General features: G+C 39.7%; 2 protein-coding genes across 7 annotated transcripts in view; one reads left to right on the top strand and one right to left on the bottom strand.

Moving 5' to 3' along the window:
- The window catches only part of TEX11 (testis expressed 11), a 31,688-nt gene extending 18,967 nt beyond the window's left edge, over positions 1-12,721 (top strand). Inside the window, exons 22-31 of the mRNA XM_053473342.1 lie at positions 2,189-2,229; positions 4,170-4,256; positions 5,124-5,194; positions 5,267-5,383; positions 5,762-5,834; positions 5,912-6,061; positions 7,195-7,303; positions 7,859-7,979; positions 11,792-11,953; positions 12,504-12,721. Of these exons, the coding sequence (XP_053329317.1) occupies positions 2,189-2,229; positions 4,170-4,256; positions 5,124-5,194; positions 5,267-5,383; positions 5,762-5,834; positions 5,912-6,061; positions 7,195-7,303; positions 7,859-7,979; positions 11,792-11,953; positions 12,504-12,575 (1,003 nt within the window). The 3' untranslated portion in view covers positions 12,576-12,721. The remainder of the gene's footprint in view (positions 1-2,188; positions 2,230-4,169; positions 4,257-5,123; positions 5,195-5,266; positions 5,384-5,761; positions 5,835-5,911; positions 6,062-7,194; positions 7,304-7,858; positions 7,980-11,791; positions 11,954-12,503) is intronic.
- Positions 12,722-16,052: 3,331 nt separating this feature from the next.
- The window catches only part of DLG3 (discs large MAGUK scaffold protein 3), a 65,629-nt gene continuing 55,290 nt past the window's right edge, over positions 16,053-26,391 (bottom strand). For 4 of the 6 annotated variants that reach the window (XM_053473955.1, XM_053473957.1, XM_053473960.1 and 1 more), the window contains 11 exons: positions 23,370-23,484; positions 22,879-23,055; positions 22,706-22,778; positions 22,048-22,135; positions 20,317-20,358; positions 20,180-20,230; positions 19,932-20,033; positions 19,674-19,846; positions 19,464-19,573; positions 18,774-18,865; positions 16,053-17,647 (listed from right to left, as the gene is read on the bottom strand). In XM_053473955.1, coding sequence (XP_053329930.1) covers positions 17,541-17,647; positions 18,774-18,865; positions 19,464-19,573; positions 19,674-19,846; positions 19,932-20,033; positions 20,180-20,230; positions 20,317-20,358; positions 22,048-22,135; positions 22,706-22,778; positions 22,879-23,055; positions 23,370-23,484 — 1,130 coding nt within the window. In that variant the 3' untranslated portion in view covers positions 16,053-17,540. Of the gene's footprint in view, positions 17,648-18,773; positions 18,866-19,463; positions 19,574-19,673; positions 19,847-19,931; positions 20,034-20,179; positions 20,231-20,316; positions 20,359-21,016; positions 21,063-22,047; positions 22,136-22,705; positions 22,779-22,878; positions 23,056-23,369; positions 23,485-26,391 lie in introns of all 6 variants that reach the window. The other 2 variants (XM_053473956.1, XM_053473959.1) reach the window with 1 other exon arrangement.

Genomic DNA, 26,391 nt, shown 5'->3' with positions numbered 1-26,391 from the left:
CTTGAAAATTGTTGGAATCCTTTAGGGGAAAACAATTGCCATTTTTCAGTTGTTACCAATATATTGGTACCTAATGGGTACTGTTACTAAACAGGGAGTTGGCAGACGAGTTGCAGCTTCATCTCATTGATTTCACATTATGAAGGTCCGATCCTATTGAGCTTCACCTCCATGAATGGCTTGGATGGAATCATATAAGGACACAGCTGTTTTTTATTTTTGTACTCTTCATGACAATGACTTAACATTCTGCGGTGCCATAATTTTCTTCTTTCTCTCATTTAGTGGACCCACACAAGTTTTATTTATATATTTTTATATATATAATATACAAAAGCTAATGACGAAACCTGCTCAATAGATTCCAATATCTCTCCTTAGTTTAGAAATACTCAACGTTTTCATGTTATTTTGCAAGTTGTAGGGCAATAAGTACAAGTAGCATATTGTTATTTCAAAACATTTTTTTTTCAAATCTGGTCATGCTGCCCCATGTCCCATTTGGGACATCTTTAAAGCCAAAGTTAGTTCAATTTGCCCCCCATCAAACCATATATATTTAATAACTTGACACCCCAGGGTACTTTAAATGCTAGTATTTTAACCCTTTCCATGCATTAATCCTACTACCAGCTTTTGTCAAACTTTGTGATAGTAATTTGTTTTTTCCACACACATTTTACTTTGGGTATTAATTTACAGCTCCTAGTATAGTTCAATGTCAAACAACACCCCAGAATATGTGTTGAAAAGTCTGTCCCGTGCCCTATTTGGGACATCCTTTAAGCTGGCCAATTCAATTTATCCCATCAAATGATAAATGTTTGAAAACTAGACACCCGATGGTATTTCAAATGCTGTTTTTTAACTCTTTGCATGCACACATTTTCCAGCCAGCCTTTGTCAAAGTTTTCATTAGTATCTTTGTGTGTGGTTTTTTTCACACACGTTTTACTTCAGGTTTGATTTTACAGCACCTGGTATATGTCACTGACAAACAACACCCCAAAATGTGTTCAGCATCATCTCACAAGTACAGTGATACCTCCATGCATAGGGTTGTTGGAATGTTTGGGCAGTAAAAGGCCACATTTTGGAGTTGTGAATTTCAATGTCGTCTGTGCCTATTTGGGACATCTTTGAACCCATCCAATTCGTCTTACCCCATTAAATCATACATTTTTTTAAAACTAGACACCATGAAGACATTTAAAAATGCTAGTCTTGTAACTCTTTCCATGCACTTTCCATCAGTTGTGAATTATTTTTACATTAGTTAACTTTTTTTTATTTTTTGTTATTTTTTATTTATTTTACTAATAACATTGTGATTAGAACGCTGAGTTCCCAGGAGGCTGCCATCTTGGAAGAGGCAAAGTCTCTCGCTGTGGCGCTTGTGACTGCTCTTCATGTTGAGGCTCTGTGAAGCGATCAGATCCCCTGGTTTAGATTTCGGTGTTTCTGAACACTGTTTGGGAGAAGAAAGCGACCATGGATCGTTTTCTACACAAGTTTAAAGTCATGTTGTGCCAAGCATGTCAGTTTTCCACAAGATGTTTTTCTGTGATGTGCCTGACACGCCAATCGTCAAGGAGTTAAATCAGTTAGACTCTCACTGATTGATCTATCAGGGTCAGCTCAGCCATTCTTGCAGATAAATTTGCCAGGGATGGCCCTATATAGTGCATATTTAATTCATGTAGTGGAAACATTAACTCTCCTGCCAACTCCTTTAAAATGTTACGTTACTCTGCCACTTATATGAAACTGGATCATATATCTATATCCAGTGTGTCTTAGTGACATTCACTCTTGTGCCAACAACAGAAAAAGCTCAGTAGATTGTTAGTCCCCTTAAGGCTTTTGGGAAGATGCAGCATTTCGTACACCGTTAACAAGGGGAAATTCTGTGTACTGAAAACCAGCAGCCACATAAAATAAAGAGACTAACACAACAAAAGTCTATGCAAAGTGACTCTTCAGGAGAGTTTTGTGAGTATCTTATATACACCCATATATTGTATAAATACGTGTGTGTATTTACAATTTTCACGTTTTCAAGGCGCAAAGTATATAATCAGACAGCTCGTGGTTTCTGCTTAATCTGACTGCGATGTGTCATTTTAATGAAATTATTCGTTATGCTGTAATTTGGGTCAACATTTACCTGAATATTTTGTTTCCTTAGGACCGGTGACACAGAACGACTGCTTTCATATTTAAAAAGTGGTAATATCTCTCAAGCTCCGTTTTTTCTTATTCATCATAAACATGCCCCGTGTGATTTGAGAAGTGTAGTGCTCTTTGAGAGAACTCCACTTATGGCTGTGTGGCTATACAGAAATCTCAACCGTTACTACTTGTGATTGAAAACAACTAGTTTTTACTAGTAATAATATGAATGCCTTCTAAAAGTCCTGCTGACACATAGGCCATAGGGGTTTAAATCATTAAAAGGTGAGTTGTACATGACATATGGAGAGATAACAAATTTCCTTTTACCACAGTAACTATGCATTATGAAGGACTTCATGAGGCATAGTTACTGAGATCACACCCTGCACTTGCTATTTTTGAATATATGCCAAAGTGTATTTTCCCACAACCTTCCACTAGTTAGTACAAAATATCTACAGTAAACCGCTCTGACGCCAAGCAGTCAGTAGTAGCAGTAGTAGTGATTCCTCATTGACTCTTATGTGTGTAGTATTTGTGATCCCTTTGTCATGGTTCCTCCATGTTCCATTTTCCCAAAATTTCAGGTTGCTATGTAGCAGATCAACTCAGGGGGGATTATTCACTAAAATGGGGATTGCATGCCCTAATTAATAAATTCCAGAATTGTGTGGGTTTTTTTTATATAAATTGCATAAACTCTGTGCTGCAGTCAAGTTGATGCCAGTGTAGTATAATTTAATTCAAGTGGAAATGCAGAAGGTTGTTGTTACTACCTGTATAAGTTTGCAGCTACAAACTTGTTTATACTGCCAACTTGTATACTCTTGCATGATAGTGAATAGACCAAAGAGTGATTATCGAACTAGTATGGATTTATTTAAGTAAACCAGACCATGTACACAGTTATTTGTCGTCTCACATATTCAGATAATTATTGGCAACCATTATTGTAACGCCTGAATTCTGGTTTCTGTTTTGGCTTTGATTTGGTCTCTTGTAATATTTTGTTCTATCATTACTTTGGCACTGACTTCAAACATTTGTATTTCAATAATACAAAGGAAGAATTCAGTGCATGCCCAAGGGATACCATTCAAAAAACACCTAAAGCATAAATATTGGGGATTATGTCATACTATATTGGCATATATTGCTTAGCCCGCCACTTCATCAAAGCACCCCAAGTTTGGATCAAATCTTTCATGGCTATATTGCTTACCAAGGAGCTACATCAATGGGACTGCCCTGCATTTTAACCCAAACGAGACTCTCAAGCAATTTAAAGCCTTCTCTGGACACCAATAGCTCTTCATTCCCAGGGCTTTTTGGTACCTTACATCCAAGAGCTTTTTTTTTTTTTTAATATATAATGTCTAGGTTTAATTAAGATTCCCCTTTTACGTGTTTGATGTACCCACGGAAATTATTTTTTTTTTCAGAACAAATAGGGCTTTCATTTAAAACCATAGAAATATGCAAAAAATAATTTTGAGTGCTAGTATGTAAAAAAAAATAAAAAAAAATTGGGTAAATAGGGAAATAGATTTTATTGTACAGTTTTTGTGCCAATGTACAATGAGCAATTTTTTTATTGATTTTCACATAAAAAAAAAATAAGAAATGATGTTTGATCCAGGTCTGCTTAACTCTCACAGCAATTGGGCAATTTGGCGGCCATGTTTTCCACTTGTGAGGCTTCCAGTAAAACCGTATTGCCGTGATTAGTCATCTGCGTGGCAGTGCTGCAGATCTGAGATCTGAACTTGCCTTATAATAGATCAAATATTGTATTACCCTATCTGAGGTGAGCAGTGAACTTCCTGCCTAGGTCTTATTAAAACCAAAACCATTTAATGAATAACGCTGCTTCACATCTTACTGTAGTTTCATAAAAGTGACGTGCTGTTAGTGTACTCCGAATAATTCATGCCTGTTCTAGTCACTGGCAAATTCATGCATTTTTCTCATTGGGTGCATTTGTCTTTTCAAAGCTTACGAGAAGCTGTCAGAGTCCCAGATTGAGGGTATTATTAGCCATGACAAGCGTTCAATTGAAGCACACTGGTTCAGAAAAACAGGTGAGAATCTAGTATCGCAGTATGCTTTACTGTGTTATACTTCTTCAGCCTTTTCCCTACTAGTGTCATTAAAGGAACATTTTAGTCTGTGATGATGTGTTTTTGTGCATGTTGGAGTGCAGTTTAAATGGAAAGGCAATTAATGTTTTCCTTTTTCCAGGACAATTCAAGTTTTCTTCTGAAACAATTAGCTTTTATATATACACTTTCATTTAATATGGGAGGGGACCCTTTTTTTCACAGTGTTGCGGTAGATTTCTTCAACAGAAAATGTGCAAATATGCAGTCATGTGTGATGACGCTCTATGGTGCTGCAGGCTGTCCATTTAAACACCTGGGACTGGTTTTAGTTAGGCTTAAATCTGTTAAATAAAGGTCTCATGACTAACATAGGAACTGTTCTAAAATAATTTCCCTCACCCTAACAAAATCTGCCTAAACCAATCAGTGTCCACGGTGTGTGTGTGGGGGGGAATAACTTAATGATAGAGAAATAAGTTAATGGGACATGAGAACAAGAGGTGGGGATGGATTTTTGAATGGTATGCACATAAAGGGTATTTGTGATACGTATGTAAGTAAATATTGAAATATTTGAATGCAAACAGTAAAGCCTCCAACTGAATATTAAATTAAAAAGCAAATAAACTGTTCTTCTTACAAAAGAACAACAAACGGCACTCTGTAAGCATGACATTGTATTAAAAGAAAAACATCCTCATCACAGGCCTTTAGGCATAGTAAAGTGTAAAGTGTTTGCCAATACGCCATTTTTGTGTGTGCACTATATAAAAAGCATTTGTCTCAAAAATAAATTCAGTACAAACATGTATAATCAGTTTTGGACTTATTTTGCTCCCAAACTAGCATGGAATTTGGCTGTTCAATCTGTGGACTTCCCTAAAGTGATGAGTGATGCCTTCATCCTTTCATACAAGGTATTGGTTGGGCCAGTTGAAGGGATGTTGTTGAAGTAAAATGATGAAACCTCACCTTGTGTCTCTGTACAGCTGTCCCTGTTCTGCACATGTGATAAGCCAGTTTTGGTGGCACAGAAGTCTTGCCTTTTAATGGCAGCTGCTGTTGACCTGGAAATGGCTAGGAAGAGCAGTGACCGCTCAGAACAGGTATTAACGGTGAAAATATGCACAATAGGAAGCACTTTGAGCCTAAGAACGCATACTGTATGATTCAAGTCTCTTGATGTTCATGTGCTTAGGGTTTAAGTTTCATCGGTACATTTTCAGTGCTCTAAATTGTATTTTGGCATTAATTACAATTCTTTTTGTTGATGTGCAGTTTACCATCAGATCTCATTTATAATATGTATTTTTGTACTGACATAATTTAGGTCCAATGTTTTAGGAAAATAATATGAGTAATTTCTGTACCTGTGTATAGTATGCATTTAATCTTAGTTTTTTTTAATACAGAAAAAAATTAAAATACCTCAAATTGTAAAGTTTCTTTAAAAATTTATATATTTAGTTCTATTTTCTGTACAGGTGGAGCTGCTCACTAAGTCACTGGATCATATTCAGCTGTGCCAGGAGATCTGGAAAGTTCTGCAGTTCTCTGGTATGCTCTTCTCACGACCGTACATTTAATTTCTAAATTCAGCAATTCTATTACCTTTCTGTGTGATCTCTTCACAGGGGATTTCTCTCAAGATCCCACAGAGATCCTTTTGCTCCTTTATGAATTTGAAATCCGAGCCAAATTGAATGACCCAAGGCTGGAGAACATTTTTGAATCGGTGTGGGAGCTGCCCAAACTTGAAATCAAGACTTTGGAAACCATTGCATGTAGGTGACCTTTATGCAGATCTTGATTGTGTTTTAAGATGTGCAATGTAAGGACGTGTGCTGCTGTCTATGTGGATGTCCTGGCAGCCAGCCCGTATGTGCATGGACAAATTAATGTAGTTTCCATTTCATCACATGTCTATTAACTTAATACCAAGTTGGCCTGATAATTAGCCTAAGAGTAATGCAGATAAGAGCATAACCTGAGCTTGAGTTAAAAAGGTTTCCCACAACATGTGCTGCAGAGCTGAATCAAGAGGGACTCAACTCTTGGTAGTTTAATATTGCCCTGCAAGCACACTGTCCCTACTGCCGTTCTCACTGCTAACCCTAGGCTCACATCTGACATGCTAACACCAAAAATTAACACATACACATACTCATGCTAACACCATACTCTTACACATGCACATTTGTTTTTTAGATATGCTACTTAAGGGTAAACACCGAACATGTTGTTGAAAGGAATACTGAAACTTATTTCTGAATAATGTGATGCCAAGAGTTTAAAGAAAAAATATCCAGCTTTGCAGAAAGATTTTAATCAGAAGCCTTTGATTTGGGGTGGAAAGGAACCTCCCTGACTGATGATTCCTCTAATGCCTTTACTAGTGACCCCTTAAAACGTCCATCCACTCTCCTTCTCTCTGTCCCCATCCCTTTGGTCTCTCCCTTTCTCTACTATCTTCAGTGTACCTCACACAGTTGCCCTGCCTTCACTGCGTGAAGAGCATGAATAACCTGACCCTGATGAGTTCCTATGTTGTCGTGCCATACAATGCCCCTTACTATTACTCCATATTTCAGCTTTTCATTGCATCCCCCTGATTTAGAAGCACATCACCTTTTACTGGCATATGTAATAAAAGAAAAAGTGGTGTGCTTCTAAATCAGGAGATTATTCCAACATAAAAGAATTGTTCAGCCATTCCAAAAATGATGTTTCAACTAACTAACTTTTCCAATTTTGTCATTCATTCATGAAGTAAATAGGAACTTGTCCAGCCCTTTTTGACCGAGACACTTTGAACTCCAATTCCCTTACTGCACCATCTGTATTAATGACATACAGAGTTTATGTAGATGTATGTGTTTTACACACACTACTAAACTACTCTTTGGTCTTTCTGAAGATTTATCTATGGAAACCCCAGCATACTACCCATCTATTTGCAAGCGTGCACTGAGGGGAGTGCTAGCTATCCTGAAGAAACAGGACCCACTAGATGTCACCAAGTTTAGGTAATACATTTAAGAGACTTTCTGCCTTAAAGTTAACAGCGCATAGATCTTGAGAAGTGGCATGCTGATAGATAGATATGTACAGATATTTCTGGGAATGAGAGAGACAAGAGTTAGAAATGTAGGATTTATAAAATTCTTGATCAAACTTTAGAGCATTTTTGATTACTATAAAGTTGCGTAATAGCATTATTTTCTCTTTTTAGCAAACAGATGAACTCTATAATGATTTCTGTCAGGAAGTAGCTTTGTCTACCATCACTGGCAACACATCCAGTCTTACAGGCAAATTGACTTGTGGGACTTTGTATTTAAGGCTTTCATATTTCAATAAGTCTGTATTACAAGAACTCATAAGCGTTTCTGCATGGGAATCAAGCATCCCTTACATAGACACATCCTCACAGAAGTGCGACTCGCCTAGCACGTTATAGCACGTGGATAGAAAAATCATACTTTGAGAAAATGCTTTTACGAAGATTACTGAGATATGTAATACAAGAGCCAGCTTGTAAGTGAAACATGTAGAGCTGTAATACTGTTTTCTACCCCCAGTAAATGTCTGCACAGTCTGATAAAGCTAAGTTCACCTGAGAGTGCAGGAGGCCTTGAGACCTGTGTCCAAGAGGAGGTGTGGAAGTACTACCAAGAAGCACTTGCAGTCCTCACCAGCTGTGTGAGTACAGCACAACACGCAGTATACATACACTGGAGCATTTCAGCTACGGGGAGGGACATCTCTGGCCTTCTTATTAAAAACATTTACCTCCATATATCACTTCTTATCAAGTATCCCTAATAGGCAAATTAATGGTACCTGATCATAAACAATGTGCTTTTGCTTTGTAAGTATCCATGCTGCATAATATAGGTCTTGGCTCGTTTACACCTGTTGACCTGTGGATGCCAACCAGTACCTTTCCAGTTGGTAATGTAAGACTTGGTGAGCCAGGGTGGGCTTGAGCCCAGCACAGTGCCTGTTATGATTGGAGGGTTTTGCTCAAGTACTGTAATATATCCACCTCTAACTAAAATTTTGGTACCAACAATGTAAGTAAAGGTGATAGTTCTCTGGCTGTTATTCCAGTATAATTCCTATCTGTTGGATAGCCCAGTATTACATCCTTGTGCTTGTGCACAGCAACAGTGTTTCAGCCAATCAGGGCAGCCGTGCTGAGTAGATGGCAACGTTGATGGAGGACGCTTTATCTGTGGCAGATAGGAGAAGCCCCATCAATGTGAAAAGGCTCCATAAGAGAGCCTTTCTTGCCAGGGACCTGTCCTCTTCTTCTGAGGATACAGTCTCAGTTTCAGTTAAAAGAATTAAAAAGGGATACCTTCCCTCATCTGAGGAACAGGATTTTGGTCCTTTCCCCTCATACTTGTTTGAGTAAGAAAAGTCTTAAAAGGACAGTACCTATAAGAAGGAAATATGTGTTTTCTTCGTTTGAGTTTTCTAAACACATTTCCCACAAAAGGGACAAGGCTCGTTGGAGCGCTGGTAGTTCGGCACGTTCCTCCTCTCGGGCGTTTGCTCAGTCTTCCTCCCTAAGTCGTTCCGGTTCCAGACAGGGGTCGCCTGAAATTTATTGGGTGTCATTGGATGCGGTCCGCTCAGCAACTTCCACTGAAAGAGGGAAGCTGAGCAATATTCAAATGACTAGGGTTGGCCCTTTGGGTAAAGTGCTACCTTCAAAATTGTTTGATTCTAGATGGCTATGGAGCAGGAGTCAGAAGCCAGGGACTTTGCAAAATTGGCCTTTTGATCCCCATTAGTTAAAGAGGATGCTGTCCTCCTCGGGAACCATATTGGCATTCCAGATCTTCAAGCATTGATAGCTCCAGAAGTGGAGTGCTTTCTATTACTGGGAGAAATGTCTGCGGATACCATGGATCAGACACTTTGCAATACTCAGTTTAAGATTTACTGATGCTGTTGGACCCCTGTTATTTATGTTGGATAAGGTAGATAGAGATGGTTCTTCTTATCAACCCACTGCATCAACTTTACTAGCCTCAAAGATGGTACTTTTGAAAGCTTCCAGCAGGAAACCTTTTCGTCCTGCTAAGGTTAACACAATCAGGGGTTGGATTCTGTCTGCTGCGGGCATTGATGTCACTATCTTCACGGGTCGATCTATGAAGGCAGTGAAAGCAGCTGCAGGAGGTCTCCCTCTTCCAACTATTTTGAAAGCTGCAAGATGGTCCTCCTGTAAGACTTGTTTTACTGGAGACCGTCTGAAGTGGAACGTTCCTTAGAACCACCACCAGTTAGAACCACCACCAGTAGGTGGTTATGCCTCCCGGAGGGACAAAATAGAGTTTGCAGGAATCTATGATCTGCAAACTTTCTTTGTCCTAGGGATGAACATAACCACCTAGCAACAGCGCCCATCCCTCTCTCCCTGGCTTGTGTTGGTGCCTGCTGGTGGTTGGGTTTATTATTGTAGTGCATTTTAAGATACTATAGTGTGTGTTCCTCCTAATTATCCATGAATGGGTCTTCTTAGATTACAACTGTCCTCTAAGACAAGATTAGCAGACCAAGGACCCTCCTAAAAAGATTTAATGGACCCTAAGGCACTTGCAGATGCTCCTTTGGTGGGAGGCTTGATACTTCTCACAAAGACTCTTTCCAAGGTTTTTTAACTACTTTTTATGGATAGCTTTGTTACATTTATTGTGTTACTATTTGTAAGTTTACAGGACTTGGCTTTTGTTACACTGTTTTCTTCTATTACTGATTCAGGGCTGTTAGCATATTGAATTGCCTGAGTTTCCCTTTATTATGGGATATGTTGTTAAATGTTTTTGCAGGTTCATTGCCATTGTGTGTTAATTCTTAATTTACATGGTACTTTATTTGTTTAGCTTTTTCTTAAGGAGAGACGGTATACAGACCGCTTTATCTTAGAAACATAGAAACATAGAAAGTGACGGCAGATAAGAGCCAGAAGGCCCATCCAGTCTGCCCAACCTCTGAGTACTCTCCTTTAGTACTTGCCCTTATCCTATATCTAGCTTGGCATTATGCCTATCCCATGCTTGCTTAAATGACTTTACTGTATTAACATCTACCACTTCCACTGGGAGGCTATTCTATGCGTCCACTACCCTTTCCGTAAAGTAATATTTTCTGATGTTACCATTAAACCTTTGCCCCTCTAGTTTATGCTTGTGTCCTCTTGTTGCGGTTTTATTTCTTCTTTTAAATAAACTTTCTTCCTTTACTTTGTTGATTCCCTTTAAGTATTTAAATGTTTCTATCATATCCCCCCTGTCCCGTCTTTTTTCCAGGCTATATAGGTTAAGATCCTTTAACCTGTCCTGGTAAGGTTTATTTTGTAATCCATAAACCATTTTAGTAGCCCTTCTCTGCACTTTCTCCAACATATCTATATCCTTCTGGAGATATGGTCTCCAGTACTGTACACAATACTCCAAGTGAGGTCTCACCAGTGATCTGTACAGCGGCATGAGCACTTCCCTCTTCCTACTGCTAATACCTCTCCCTATACAACCAATATAGAGTGGGTTCTACTGGATGAGTTATCGGTTTCCCATTTTTAAAATCAGAATTGGTCAGAGCTCCCGCGCTCAGCATGGCCGTCCTGATCACCTGATTGGCTGAAATGCTGTTGCTGTACACGAGCGCAGCGCAGGCATTTTCAGCTTGGAAATGTAACTCCGAGAGGCTGCTGCATACCCACTAGCTTTGCTAGGTGGTTATGCTCATCCCTAAGACAAAGAAAGTTTGCTTATGATAGATTCCTGCAAACTCTATTATCCAACATTTAAACCTTTGAGGGGCAACTACATATATCATGTTTAGTAGCTCTCTGGGTTCTAAAACTGTGGTGTAGGAGAGGATTCTGATCAGCTACCAAGCTGAGTGGCAGCCACCTAACCTCATCTAGATGGAAGTCAAGAGCTTTTCTATTACCCCCCCCATTATAAAATTTCAATCTGATCCCTGCCTTCAAGCAACAACCAGGCCATGGTGCAGGCAGTACAGTATGGTAACAGATACTGTAGGTGGAAGGGGATGTTAAAATGCCTGACGTATTATGAGATCAAGTGGTTGGTAAAAAACAAAAAAAAAGTTGACATACTTAGACATATATATGTTCTACCTAGAGTTTGTCTTTATCACAAATACATAATTTAACCTCTTCCTGTAGCATGTGCGTTCCATGTGCTATACTGTGTATTGTAAACTTTGTATGTTTGCTATGTATGTGTATGTCCTACCCCAGCTATTGGATACATTTAGTAAGGTGATGGAGTTTTTCAGAAAAGTATTCAGTTTGTTACATTCTAAATCAAACCGTAAAAGTAAGGGAAATATTAGAATGTAGTCTACCTACAACTAGGTATCTTAAGTTATCCTGAAAAAAATTAAAAATGTAGTTTTTCTCTAGGTAAAAATGCTGGTTTGGACTGCCATCCAACTTTTAAAATTATACTGTGTGTTTTTTCCCCCAGGAGGACTATCCAGAGCTTGAAACTTTATGGTTAATGACCCAGTCCTGGAATACAGGTATCTGCCAGTATAGCTTGAAAAAATACGCAGATGCTGAGCGTTGGTGTGCATTGGCCATGCGCCTGCTGAACTACCTTGGGGATTTAAAGAGCAGTTATGAGAATCAGGTATGTACAAAAGGGACTTGGCTGTGAACATTTTTTTAGCGTGAGATTAACCCTTTTTTTTTTTTTTACTGAATGTGTTTGTACCTAAAAACTTATTTTATTTTTTTTTTAAGCATTTTTGCTTAACCTTGATTCTCCTTCAATAAAAAGTCCTTTACGGTTATTGCCTAAGTTCTTCTTGCTGGGCTTAATTTGTAGCATTGCTGGATTAATCATAAGGCAGCCACACAAGATGTTCAACATGATCCTGTAGAAATGCTGGGTGCCCTAACTTTACCTTTAGACACAGGAAGAATTGTGTACTCAATTAATAAGCAGTCTATTATTCTATAATTTGATATCAAGAAATTATATATATATATATATATATATATATATATATATATATATATATATATATATATATAGTAAAGAAGAAAATGTTTGGCATGTGTGTCAAATTATAACTGATTTATTTAGTGCTTATCAGATATCTAAGCATATACGTGGCGAGACTGCCAAAAATGCAGGGACATACAGTACTAACCCCCATTTTCCCCTCTTTAAAAAGATGGTTGGTCTGTACAGTGAGATACTGGACCAAGTGGATAAAGCGAAAAGAGTCCTTCCTAATGAAGAGTAGGTCCTCAGAAGTTTTACCTCACTGACCTTTAGCAGTTTTATCTCTTACTCTATCAACAATAACCATGTTGCATTTTGAACTGTAACTGTATTCCTTAATATGCGTTAGTATTTCTGTACAACAGATAAAAAGTATTGTGCATTTACTGTGTTGCAATCAGTACATTGTTATTTATAAATGTTAATGCAGTGCTGGAGTCTTTTTTCATTTAACAGAATGGTATCTAATATAGAAACATTGGGATTGGGCTTCAAGTATGTTTAGCGGTGGTGTAAAGGAAGATAAACAGAATGTTCACAAAATAATACCTGATTCACAGACTCCTCTGAAAGCAGAGCGAAAATGTGAGCTTGGCTTCCTCCCAGCACTGCTAATCCTTGGTACAATAAAGGCATTTTAGCTGAAAAACATTTAAAAACAATGTGTTGCTTATGCACCCCCAATTCATTCACTAAAGCATAGGGGAAAGAGGAGAAATATAATTGGCTTTCCACTATATGTAGTAGTAAACATACGGATGCAGTAGCAGGCATCTGGGTATTTACCTCTATGCCACGGATCATTGGCTGCCCACACTGTGCCTTATCATGAAGGAGCTCATCATCGGTGCTCCGCTGCCTAGTGCAGCGTTATCTTAAACAAGTCAGATAAGAATGCACATTCTGCCACAGGTTGGTTAGAACAAAATACTCCTCAGCTAAAACACATTATATCCCAGTAAGAGGCAGCTGAAATTAGGACTGGTCCTGCTTCTTAGTGTGCATGAAGAGCACACCATATTTAAAAGATAGGTGTGTGTGTCTATATCTTTTTTTTTTTTTTTTTTTGAGAAAGCAGCATCACCAACAAGGGAAGTATATATTTAAGTATATTACCAATTAAGTTAAGTATGCTTTTTTAAAATGTATTTTAACTTGCAAGAAATAAGCCCCTTCTTGTCCTCACCTCTCTTTTGGATTCCGGACAGCTTCAACTACTAGAAGCAGACAAGAGAGCGCTCCTGCTGAGCACCAAATGCACAGGCGTCAGACACTAGACCCCCCTGGAATTCCCACACCCGCCAGTGCTAGACCCGACTGGAGGCAAGTAGCCACGTGTCTGCACTGCTGCTCGGGAGCTGGGTTTCACCTAACACTTCTAAACGGAGTAGGGAAACAGTGCAGATTCATGGATGGGTTCTCCAGAATCCTTGCTATGCATTTGAATAATAATAATAATAAAATGGGTCACTTAGATATAATAGTTCATATGATAGTTCTAGTTTATCTTCCATGAAATGGGTAGCATTCTTTTGGTATGCTAACAGAATAGAGCTCATCTATCATGCCATACAGAGATTGCCAGCCATCAGAGAGGTAGGGCTGTCCACGTTTGATACTCTGTAATATGAAATTAACATCCCATCTTTGGCTTAAAACACACCCTGCTAAGACCAAGCTGTGCATGTCAGGACACCAAGCTGCCTGTGTAAATTTGTCAGTGAGGCGGAGCTAAATTATAAAATGCCTGCAATGTACAGTCAACAATTACAATACCAAAACAGGTCTGAGGGATTTTGGATGAAGTTGAGACACTTAGTAACCAGATATAGTATTGAGCAACCCACCTAAAGGTCTAGGTTTTGTATCAATCACTAATCTACAAGTTGTGGTGAGATGGAGTAGTGAGAACAGCTTGGAGATTTTCAAACTCACGCATTGGTTTGGGGAACTCTTCCTCCCCTAGTTGTTGCACTAAAATCCTTAAAGGAAAAACAAGCAAAACTTGACTTTTGCAATTATCTCCTCTTTACTTGTAGATTGGTCAGTAAGTCTTACAGAGATCTAAGACAAATACTTTCATATGGACATTTCTTAAAACCGTTTCAGTTGTGTTTATAGTAGTGACCCATATTTAGTCAGGGCACTTCAGATGCTGCGACTCGAAACCGCTCTTTTACAAGCCTTGGAAAGCTCCCTACACAGGAGTTTCTGTCCTCCGCTTTAGCTGTTGTGTGCAACGTTGTTAGACTGACTTGTGTTAATGCAGACTTCTTAGACAACTTTCACAGTGCTGAGCAGCAAAATCCTATACAATAGTGTAGTATAAATGACTGGAGAGACCATGCAAAAAGTAAAAAGAAAAAAAAAAAAAAGTTGTCTGAACTCATAGCAACTCCGTTTATTAAAAAATATATGTGCCTCCTGGGTATACCAGCGTTTCTTTAAACAATCAGATTTCCATTTCAGTTCTGCTTTGCTGTAAATTACACTTCAAGGAAGGGGTAAGACAGGGATACAGAATATTTATATATATATATAAAAAGTTTAACAACTACACATTGGTACCAGTCCCCCCGCCTGCCTCAATCGTACTACATGATAAAAATCCATGCTCTGTCCAAACACATTGACATGGCTAGACAGAGAGCAGGTGGAAGCAATTAGCTAAAATCAGATTTCCCCCAAAGAAAGAAGCTTTGACCCCCCCCACGATAGCCATAAGATCGATCTCTGCCTCGAGCTACATACCTTCTGTAACTTTAATCCACTCCCAGCCACTGTGATTAGTTCATCATCTTAAGCAAGCAACAAATATATAGCCCTAAAGTGAATAGCCCTACACTACCACCATCTGAAAGTGCAGGACAAACCAGAAATACCAGCTGGTTTACAGCGCCACCAAAAGTAGGTTCAGCTTAAACAGTGTGAGTTCTGCAGCGTCAATATTAAGAAATAACACCCATCACATTGGGAAGGGACCCTGAGCTTTAGTGAATGTCATAATGAGCTTCGAAAGAGTTTGTCTCCACTCTACAATTTCAGCTCTTTCAAAGTATAATTATGCAAATTGGCACAGAGTTGTACAAAAATTGTGTTTTAGGGACCCGCTAACCCATTAATCAAGTATCAGTGATGTTCATAAGATAAAATGGCAAGTGGTGCTGACAAATCAGCAGTTGTTGAAAGTCATGTCAGACCCAACTATAACGCAGCTCATAACTGCTCTAAATTGGCTCAGAGATATAGGGAACCCTTACACTTGTGGCTTCTCAATATCGCACAACTGCAGGTCCTCTAAACGTCTAATTAAAGGGTACCATAGATCACATTGAGCTAGCCCTCTGCTGCCTGCAAAGCCATACACGGCGTACCACCGAATTCGCCGCCTTCCTGCAGATCAGATGAATCCGCCTTGAGAACATCCCATTAAATACATTAGGATTTCCATTGTTCTTTTAAGTGAACATAGCAGCGCAGCGCCGAGCAGAAGGGAAGTGGGGAAATAAAGCCGACGAGGTTTTCCTTTCCACATATACAGTGCAGGTAAAAATATTAAAGGAAGGGGTGTCAAAACAGGAGAAAAGGGAAAACAAATTGCTCCCTAACTTAAGACTAAATTTCTTCTTATACTCATTTCTTCCCAGGCTCACAAGTATTTAAATGTGTTCTTAAATGGCAGAATATTTTTCTAAAAAATAAATATTAAAAACAAAAATTAGAACAAAGGATTTTATACCCGTTCAGTTAAAAATTAAGCTACCATGAAAAATGCATGTATGGCAATACAACATAACTGGATGAACAAAAGCAAAAAAAACAACAACAAAAAAAAAAAAAGTTATAAAGGAATGCGTTTTTGCCAACATCGAGTTTAGAGCCACTAGTTCGGTCATCCTACTCAAGGCAGCGTCTACACCTCAAATATTCTTCTTGCTGCTTTCCCTTATCATCCTCTTGGCGTCTAGATCAAAATAATCAGATAAGTCCTTGGAACCGATACATCCTGTGGTCTTGAGGTTCGTTATATGACCGGCAGAATGGAAGTGTCCGTGCGCCCCTGGATAGAATCGCGTGCAAATCCCTGTAGGGAACTCCCCCTCAAAATTTTAAATAAAAAAAAAAAAAAAAAAAATAGGGAAAATGGTGAAAAAAAAAAAGCTCTCCAACCAGAAAATAAAATGTAAATGCCATATGGATCAGCACTGCAACAAAAAGCTCTGCAGACATTTTTAGGAGCCAATAGCAGCCACAGGGGTGCCGTCTGATCACAGCTTGTCAAAGCAGTTGTTTCTCATTCAGACCGTATCCTTTTAAAGTCCTGGTTTCGAGTCATGTCAGTTAAAAAGCCTCCTTCCTGCAGATATACAGTACAAGGATAACCATAGTGGGTCTTCTCTGTACACATCTGCTTATGGTTTAAAAATCTCAGTTCCTAAAAATAATGCACATTGGGTCAGTTTTCAGTCTTCTATGAAGTTCAGTGTACCTAGGAGAGACACTTTAGACTTGACAAGCAGCAAGCAGGCAGCCAGATCCCTGATCCACGCTCTCCCTTAAGTTTGGTGCAACCACATTTAAAAATGTTACCACATACCCAGCCTGAGCAAATCCAGCCGTGGCGGGCAGGCGATATAGTACCAGGCAGAGACTAAAGCTCTACCAATCACAGGAAAAAAAAATCCCTTACAAAAACAATAGAATAGCAGGGACCAATATCCCATCACAGCCAAAATATATATAATATATATATAATCATATATAAATTATATATACACACGCGCACACACATACACACATTATATATATATTTATAGGTATATAAATATGCCTTCTTCCAACCCAGCAGGGGTAAGTGTGATAAAGGAGGGGTTACTTTTATAGTTGGGAGGACATTGCATCTTCTATTCCTTTTCCCTTTTTGCATTTCTGTTTTTAACTAAAATGTTCAAAGTTCTTTTCCCTCTCGGCTCAAACAAGAGAAGGGATTTTGTTTAGTGCCCAGCAGAACATTCACCGTTGGATCCGTATAGCTTCAGACAAATGGGATTTTCCTGGGACCGATGGCTTTCTGGGACACCCAAAAGGGATCAAAACTCCTTGTGTTTGATGGTAGAAGAATGCAGTCAGAACCTCCTATTTTCTTGGGGCGTGGGTAGAGGAGTATGGTGGGGGTTAATTATCCAATATCCATTTAAAAGGAGACTTAGAGTTTTTCGGGGGATGAAACCCAGATGTGATGTCCAGAATGATCTTCAATTATCTGCTTGATTCTATTATAGATTTCTTCCAGTGAATCCCCCTGTACGATGGCTGTGGAGAGGAGACATTAATTATTGTTTGCCATTATTATATGCAGAAGAGAGAAGGGGGCGAGGACACATTTTCATGTTCACAATGTCATACACATGTATTTATATACAGGAAGTTACACTATACACACTAAAAATCCAACAAGCAGAAATACTGGAGGAGGAATAAATGTGTTATGGTGTTTACTCATAAGCACATGTTAAAGCATATAAGGAGCACATATGGATCAAAAACTATTTGAACACATTTTCAGTTTAGTTTTTTTCTTCTTTTTCTGGAAACAATTTGCTGTCTTTATTCATTCACACACTGTCTCCCAATCTTATCTGACAACCACTTTACCGGCCCGTCTCAGATACCGGTTCTCTGTCTGCGTTCTTCGCTGCTCCTCAGAGTACTTCTGCAACAGGGTAGAGCCTCCAAGCACACCACGGGAACAACCTCTCCCAGCTGAAGGAACGGGCGAGAGGTTGACTTCATGGTTTGCACGAAGGCTCAGTCCTGTTGCGGAAGGAATGGAGACTGAGAAGCGAAGACAGGGCAGCAGATAAGGAGAGGGAAGAGCAGTGGCCAGTGAAGGTAGGGTGAGAGTGAGGGGGGGGGGAATCAAAGGAAAATTCTAATCTTTCTTGGACATCTGTATGAATTGGCGAATTTAGCAAAAGTTGTTAAAATTTGTACTAATCGGAATGCACAGGTCTAGCACCCAATGTGTTTTACGTCACCTGGTGTTTCTAGTTAGATTGCAATATTTTAAGATTTTGTATTCAAATCCACAATTAATGTTGTAGATATTATAATCTTACTACTTCAATACACTCACTGTTAACGGTATTCCATAACACAGTGATTGATTGAGGTTGTAAGCAAATAAATGTAATTTTAATGCAGGTTTCTTTAAACTGCAGATCAGATCCAGCACCGGGTCACAAGCTGTAAGTTACTGGGTCTCAGCAGGGCAATGGTTTCAGATGGCATGATTGGAGCCATTTGGAGGTTTCAGTCACCTATAAGATGAAGGCACCTGCAGCTTTACCGCAACACTAAATATCCAGAACACTTAATTTACAAATTAGAAACCGTAAAAGCAGCCATTTCTTAACACAAAGTTGGTAGCCATCCTTACCTGTGAAATATTCTCCAAACTCCTGCTCCAGCTTAGTAGCTTTATCAAACATCTTGTGGGCCTGTTCAAATGTTTGCCTCCGGTTCATCTCCCTAAGTTAAAAGCAATAAAGTATCCATATCAAAATCTCTACCACCAAAAAAGGAAAGGTTTAAAAAGGAAGCTTTAGTCTTATAATTACAGTCACCCCCTCCTAATCTTAATTTCCTAACGACTCTTCTGTTTAAATATAAAATTTCCATTGGCTGGAAAGTTTAAATCTATTTTAAATGAGCTTTTATGAGCACAATGTCCAAAGTAAATAGGCCAATAAGCCTTGAGGCATTATGATCTTTCACACAAACAAAAGGATGGCTGGTCACGATTAACCCCTTCCCTACCGGTGACATATCTGGTACTTCCTGGTTGGGTGTCACCCACAGACCGGGACATACCAGCTACGGACCAATGGGTGTCCACAGCGATCCGTAGCAGCCACGCCCCCTCAATTCCGAGCGAATCACGAGCACGGAATTAAAATATTTAAATAAAAGCGCGGTCTTCAAGGGAAGACGCATTATGAGAACGCCAGTCCTGAAGGGGTTAAGGCACCTTCCTGACTGCTATGGATTAATATGCTTTATCTTCTGACAGGGCCCACTTCAAAGAGGGGGGGCTGTATAACGACACCACCACCAATGTTATACTTACATAAGCGCTTCTACAGATTTTGGCTTGATGAAAATAGCAATGGGGAATAGCTGCGCTTGTTGCAATCGCTTGATTGCATTCCCAGACACATCAAGAATGCAGTGTTTTCCCTGGGAAAAGACAAAAAAATTACACAATCACAGCCAATACCAAACCTCCAGTACATTACTGGGTGAGCATCTTATGGATGTGAGAACCCCACAAACTCACCCTTTCAGCCACCGCGCGCACAGACTGGACACTGGTCCCGTATAAATTGTCATTGAACTGTCCAGCTTCAATAAATTTGTTTTCTTGGATATCCTTCTCCATCTGCTCTCGCGAGGCCACAAAATGGTAGTCTTGGCCATCCATCTCCGTCTCCCTTCTTGGCCGTGTAGTGTCTGTCAAGAAAGATGAAGCTCTTAATGCCACTAAACAATTGTGTAAAAAGTCAGATTATTGGGGGGCTATCGGCAGAATACTTACGTGGAACGCAAGAGCCAAATTTATGTGGAAATTCTGAGATGAGGTCATCATTAACTCTATCTTTCAGTGGACCTAAGATGATAACTGGCCTTGTGTAGTGAACTAGGAGAGAAAAAGATTGGTGATTATTTTCACACATTATAACACATTTCAATTCCCACACAGCCTTCGCTAAGAATTAGAAAACGACCACGTATTCCTCATATGTACAAAATATGAAATATATATATAGATATATAAATACTTACTCTCTTGCCTGGTCACTGGTTCATATGATAAAATAGTGTCTTCTTGTCCCTCTGTGGGGGGAGGGGGGAACAAAACAGGTTAAGCTCTGTTCTGATATCAGAAACTTCCAAAAAGTAGACAACAGAAGGTCACTTACTGGAGCTGCTTTCGCTGTCACTTGTATTTGATGTCACCGCCTCTACAAAATAGAATACGTATGTCACTTAAAGCAAAGCACGGAAGGTACATCAAACACACGCACACAGCAGGGGTCGGGAATGGATCACAACCAGTTAGAGGATCGGAATGGCGGGGCTCGGTCCTATTACTACCAATTCTATTCTATCCAACCTGTGGTTTCAATGAGAAGCCACACAGGAAAAATTGTAAAGTTAAATAAAAAGTATAAAGAGGAAAAACTAAGAATCCTTTGTACTTACTATAAGAACTATCAGGAGAAGATTTGAATGCCCCAATTTACTAGAAATGAGCATCAAAATATGTCAGTGTGTCTAAGCTTTCACCTCACCTATGACATGCCTTTTTCCAGTGACATTGAGTTCATTTGTTTACACAAATGAATAATAACAATAAAAATCAATATAAAATGTAACCACTGCATCCACATTATTAACCCATAATACCTTCAAATAAACCGAGAGCATTGCTGTTTACACACTTATGTTCCAACTTTAGTTTTGCGGACCTACAAATCGATCATTTATACAATCATATTTGTTGATAATATACTAGAATGTAAGAAATGAACTATGCCCCCAATCCAAAACAGGCATAATGGGCCCAAAACACCCTGGGATAAGCTTAGAGCCCCCACCCCCTCACACTGAGGGACTTACTCAGACTCTTTGATCCATAATAATCGTCACTTAAGCCAGGGAAGTCCTGATATTAACAGACAGGAGAGAGGAAAGACAGAGACAGTGAGAGACAGCCAACAAGAGAGAAAGCATTAGGAGGAAGCTGCCATACAAGAAGAATCAAAACAGGCAACAGATGTCAAAGAATCAGTGTTATCTCCTCCAGTGTGCAGCTAGCAGGAAAGAAGAAGGTATTTAGCAGCCTTTTAGAAAGGTGGGAGGTTTCACAGATATCAGGAAATATGAAAAATACCAATGACTCATGGAAAGGTGTAATATTTCATGTGAAGACCGAGTGAAGACTTATCTGTGGAAAGCATGAATCTCCCAAGACAGCCCTACACAGCAGTTACAGCAACCTGGATGACACTTAGAGCCTAGCGTAGGGCAAAAAGGTGATCAAACCCTGTACAACCCTGTGCAAAGGCCAGCACAGCAATACAAGGAACTCCTGAATAACTGCAGCAAATGGACACAACCCTGCATGGCATTTACCTGACCTAGTAACACGTTCACGTATCTGTGCTCACTACAGAGAAACCACCGATCTATCACTACAGCTTATTTGGACACTGGTAATGGCATAAACTGAACTTTACACTGCCATGGGCACTGTCCTAACTGGTCATACCAAACACACGCACACATAGAACCTCCATGAAGCTGTTAAAGAGCCAACATGCTCTAAACTAGGACCAACTGCTTTCTTCTACTGCCAGCCCACACATCACTCCATCACCATGACGCTTATCCTGCACGGAAGTCACCAACTTTGTCCCACCAGCAATCTCCAGGTTGCTTTGTAACATTTTGTACGAGTAAACAGATGTAAGCATCATTCGGACTTACAGAAATAAAATGTGACGGGGCCTCTACTCAACTAAGCTTATAATAGTTTGTGCTTTATTACGCAAATATATACTGCTGTAACATATATATATATATATACTGACCACCATTCCTTCCACCCCTGCACTACTACAGTGCACAACCATTCTACTCTTACTTACGTGCCGTGTCGGAATCCTGAACAAGGTTCTTGTAAAACGGAAACTTGCGAGACAGTCGGAAACTCTTTTTACGCTTGGATTTGATGGACTGTGAAGGAGGTGGGAGAACACAGAAAATGGAGGTGCGGGATACGAAGAAGGGATCAAGATGATGCAGATGAAGAGAATGGGCAGACATGGGAGTAAGGATAAGGATGTGGAAAACAAGGGGGAAAAAATAAACACAAAAATATGGGTTTACAAAGCATGCAAAAGAAACTATAATGGAATAATGTGATGAGCTGAAAGGGAAGGGACTGACATGATACGCTAAATTATCCCACTAACAATATTGTGTGTACCGTTCCCACACGGCATTACTGTAGCCCGTTTTCATTTTTTAGGATCCACAATAACAAGGGCTCTATACACAAGAGAAAATTGGAAACTAAGGATTATCTTTGGAAACAAAGGGGGTTATAAAACAGGTGTCGCGATATCAACTTCTCATCCGACACCACAATAAATAAAGCGCCGTGTGTGGCTTCACATGTTTATTCATATAACTAACCGTGTGCTTAGCCATCCGTGTTTCTGTACTACACATTTCATACAGAGTTCAAAACCCAGACATTTTCTGAGGAACAGTATAAATGGTATTTAGTTCTTAAATACGCACCCTGTTTGACTCCATCCCCGACCGACCATGGAACTTGACAGTTTTCAGCCGTGCTCGTTCCTTTTTCTCAACGCTGCAAAAAAGGGTTAATTACAATGGTTATGGATCGGTTCAGAGGTAAATAAAAATGACAAGGTCGTACTGGAGATGAAAGGTAAATAGACTCTCCTTACCGCTTTTTGCTGGGGATAACACCGATCTGCTCACTCTCTCCATGGGGTGTGACCAATCTCGCCTGCCACCATTCATCATCAGAAGCGTTGATAACATGCAGAATGTCTCCATAAGAGAAACTCAGACCTTGGCTGGGTAGGCAGCTGTCCCGCGAGCGGTCATAGTCAAAGAGAGCTCTGGAGGACAGAACACATACGGCTATTATGAAGTGTCTACGCCATTTAGGGTTATACATGATTTTACGAGAAACATTCCTCAAAGGTGGAGTGCAGAGAGGAAGTGTCACAAAAACCTGCAGAACCAGTCATAAAATAAATAGAGACACATATACAGAAGTTATAGTCATATAGAATATGGGTTATTGCTGCTTCAAGAGTAATACACAACCCATTCTTGCTGAGGTTTCTGCATTCAAGCGTTAGGAAGCATGGCCTGTCATACAACTGCATAGACATTTTCTGTCCCGTACAAACGCTTTCACAGCATCTACCTGACATAAAGCGATCTCTTCTCGCTGGTACGGAGGGACCCGGACCCTGAGCTCATGCTGCTGTTCATCATCTGCTCTCGGAGGTCATGGATCTTTGACTCAAATCGACTGTATTCTGTGGAAGTGGAAATGTCTTAATGTTAAAGTTTATACTCTACATAGGCGCTTGGAAGACGCAGAAATAAAGCAATAGTTTGTCTTCTATGACAACCATCAAGGGGAGGAGGGAGAATTCAACTGGAATCATCAGGAGCTTAGATAACCAACAAGTGACAGCCGATCCCTGCAGCTTAACCATCTAAACCTCACGCAGGGCAGGGAGGCTGCACGATCTTTAAGTCCAAACACAGACATACGGAGCATCCGGTTTTATACAAAACCTGGAAATTCTACTTGTCACAAGCTAAACCGCCTGTGCCCTAAACCAAGCCGTGCGTAATTCATAACAACTCATTGGTGTCACAGTAAAAGATCCTGAGGCACACAACTGCAGGGCCCCTACTTGTTAATATTACAGACACACTAGAACCCATGCCACGTGTGCATTAACGCTGAAACACAGATTTAAAGCAATAATACGACAATGCGTGGATTCAATGAATGTAGCAAAGCAACAAACTTAATTCTTACAAAATTGCACGTTACGACACATACTGGTAGAAAAAGCCAGTTTAGATTTTGCTCCAAGAGTTTTTAGATAGCAGTCTACAATGTAGGAGTTACTAAGTCATTCCTCCGGGTGACCCGTAATGTCTCAATGCAGACAGTAATATGGATGTAAAAAAAACCAACAGGGGTGCCCTCCAAAATGCTGCCCCAGGCATCTGTGACATCCCACTTGTCAATCAAAATGAAAGCGTCTCGTTGCAGGAGTGATGAGAGATCCAGCATCGGATGACTGGCTAAGATGCTACGGGATTAAGACATTTACAGTTGATAAACTGTCAAGTAGCAGCTACAGGAAATGAAGTATGACTTCATTAAGTACAAGCTTAATGGTTCTTTAAACCAGCAGCACACACTGTATATTACACACGTGCCCTAAACATTAAGCTTCAGGAAGGCATAAACAATACATCGTACATAGAATGGATAAAGAAGCAGAATTTAAACAGCATATAATAACCTTTCGGTCCATCTACACTGCCCCTTTTTCCAGATGTAAAGACTCAGTCAATGATCTTGTCTTAGATTCAGGATAGTTTCATGCCCACCTCACGCATGTTTAAATTCCCTCAATGCATTAGCCGCTTCTGCTGGGAGGCTGCACAATTTATCTACCTCGCTCTCAGTAAAGTAAAACTTCCTTGCATTAATCAGGTATGATGAGGGTTGCCATAAAGCGCACAACAAGAACAATCTGTAACTAATATTCCAGAGTTTATACACTGGATTTTTCATTTACAAATAAAACTGACAATAACCAAAGGCACACGACTTCACCGAGCTCTTCCCAATTCATTTTCTCACCCCTTTACACCTGAATATGCACAGTATTTTGGTTTCTTGCCCAAAATGCCCCAAAACATGCAAATATTAAAAAACAAAACTAAATGACATTGTGGATGATGAGGTTTCTAATGAGACCCCCCCCCCAAAGTACTTACTCCCCAATAGATATATTACAAATAAGGCAACCAGTATGTAAGGCAACGTTCATCAAAATCAAGCATTGTAGCCAAGTGCGCTTCAGGCTATTAAGAGGGCAACTACATTGGATTACCGGGCATATTACTGTTCTTTCTACGCTCTGCTCAGAATCTTTAAAAAAACCGGTTAAAATATTTGTGTAAAGACGATTCTCTTCCAGATATCACTTATAAATGGTACCAACGGTGAGATGTGGATTAAATGATTAATTCAGTGCAGGGAGAATGACATCATACAACTGCTCGTGTGGGTATGAGGCAATGACAGAATATATTAGTCACTTCAAGGTGTATTTCTTCTTTGCTTCTTTACAGAAAGGCACAAAAACACCTGTATACTTATGGATTAGTCACACATCACAGGCACAGTACCCACATTAGAAATGAAAAGATAACACGGTGTGACTTGTCCGAGGGGACACTCGATCTTACAGGTGGAAAAACAAGCAGCGCTCACATTTTTGTAAGCAAGCTAGTTAAAGATTGACAGGACATTTTTACAGGTATGTAAAAGTTGGAATGTATATTATAAAGACTGCTGTTGGGAGGTCAAAGAAGTGGGGGGTTTTCTTATTATTAAACGTCCTTGTGATGCATTTGATGTTTCTCTATTCCGAGTAACTTGTTGAAGCTTTATGAGATTTGATTGCAATCCACAAATTAATAAACCCACTTCTTCATGATTCAAGACCATCATGACATCGAAGAATGTCATGCGTTTGCGAGAGATATCCGCTTGTGTGCCTAGTCATGTGATCTGGGACCGGCGAATCAGTGATCACCATCTATCTCTATCCGCCTTACTGCCATCAGCAGACAGGGAGTGCGGGAAATAGATTATATATTAGGTCTTTAGTTATAGATTGGGGGCCATTGGAAGGAGCTAGAGGTGTGTGCGTTATTCTTTGCAGATTTGTCCCTATGTTTGTTGGGGGGTTGGAGTATTTTAGAGGTATTTTTACCTCTTACATTTTTTTCCCCATTTACATCCAAACAAAACACTTCCCATTGGGGGGGGTTGTTTGTTTAGTGGGACAAAACTGTAAAAAAAAATCAAAATAAACACATGGAGCAGTATATGTCACAAAGGACTCACACAGTGCTGCAAATAGGGTAGTGTAATGACAGAATCTACTGATCACATTCATTTAAATGCACTTTATAAAAACGGCAACTTTTTTTTTTTTCTTTTTCAGTCGGGGCATTTCAAAGAACATAAAATCGGACACAGAAGAGAAACCCAAGCTTAGTTTTTTCCCTTTATTAAAATACTGAAGTCACAAATACCTGACACCATTGAGTCCTAAACCTCTCCCCATTTCTTTGGACCGGCACCCCTTACACAGTGCCAATGGCATGAGCGGGGTGCCAAA

Source organism: Spea bombifrons, chromosome 8 (genome assembly GCF_027358695.1).
Source record: "Spea bombifrons isolate aSpeBom1 chromosome 8, aSpeBom1.2.pri, whole genome shotgun sequence".
In the NCBI taxonomy this organism is placed as follows: domain Eukaryota; kingdom Metazoa; phylum Chordata; class Amphibia; order Anura; family Pelobatidae; genus Spea; species Spea bombifrons.
The sequence above is the reverse complement of the archived record's forward strand: the minus strand, read 5'-3'. Positions and strand labels throughout refer to the sequence as shown.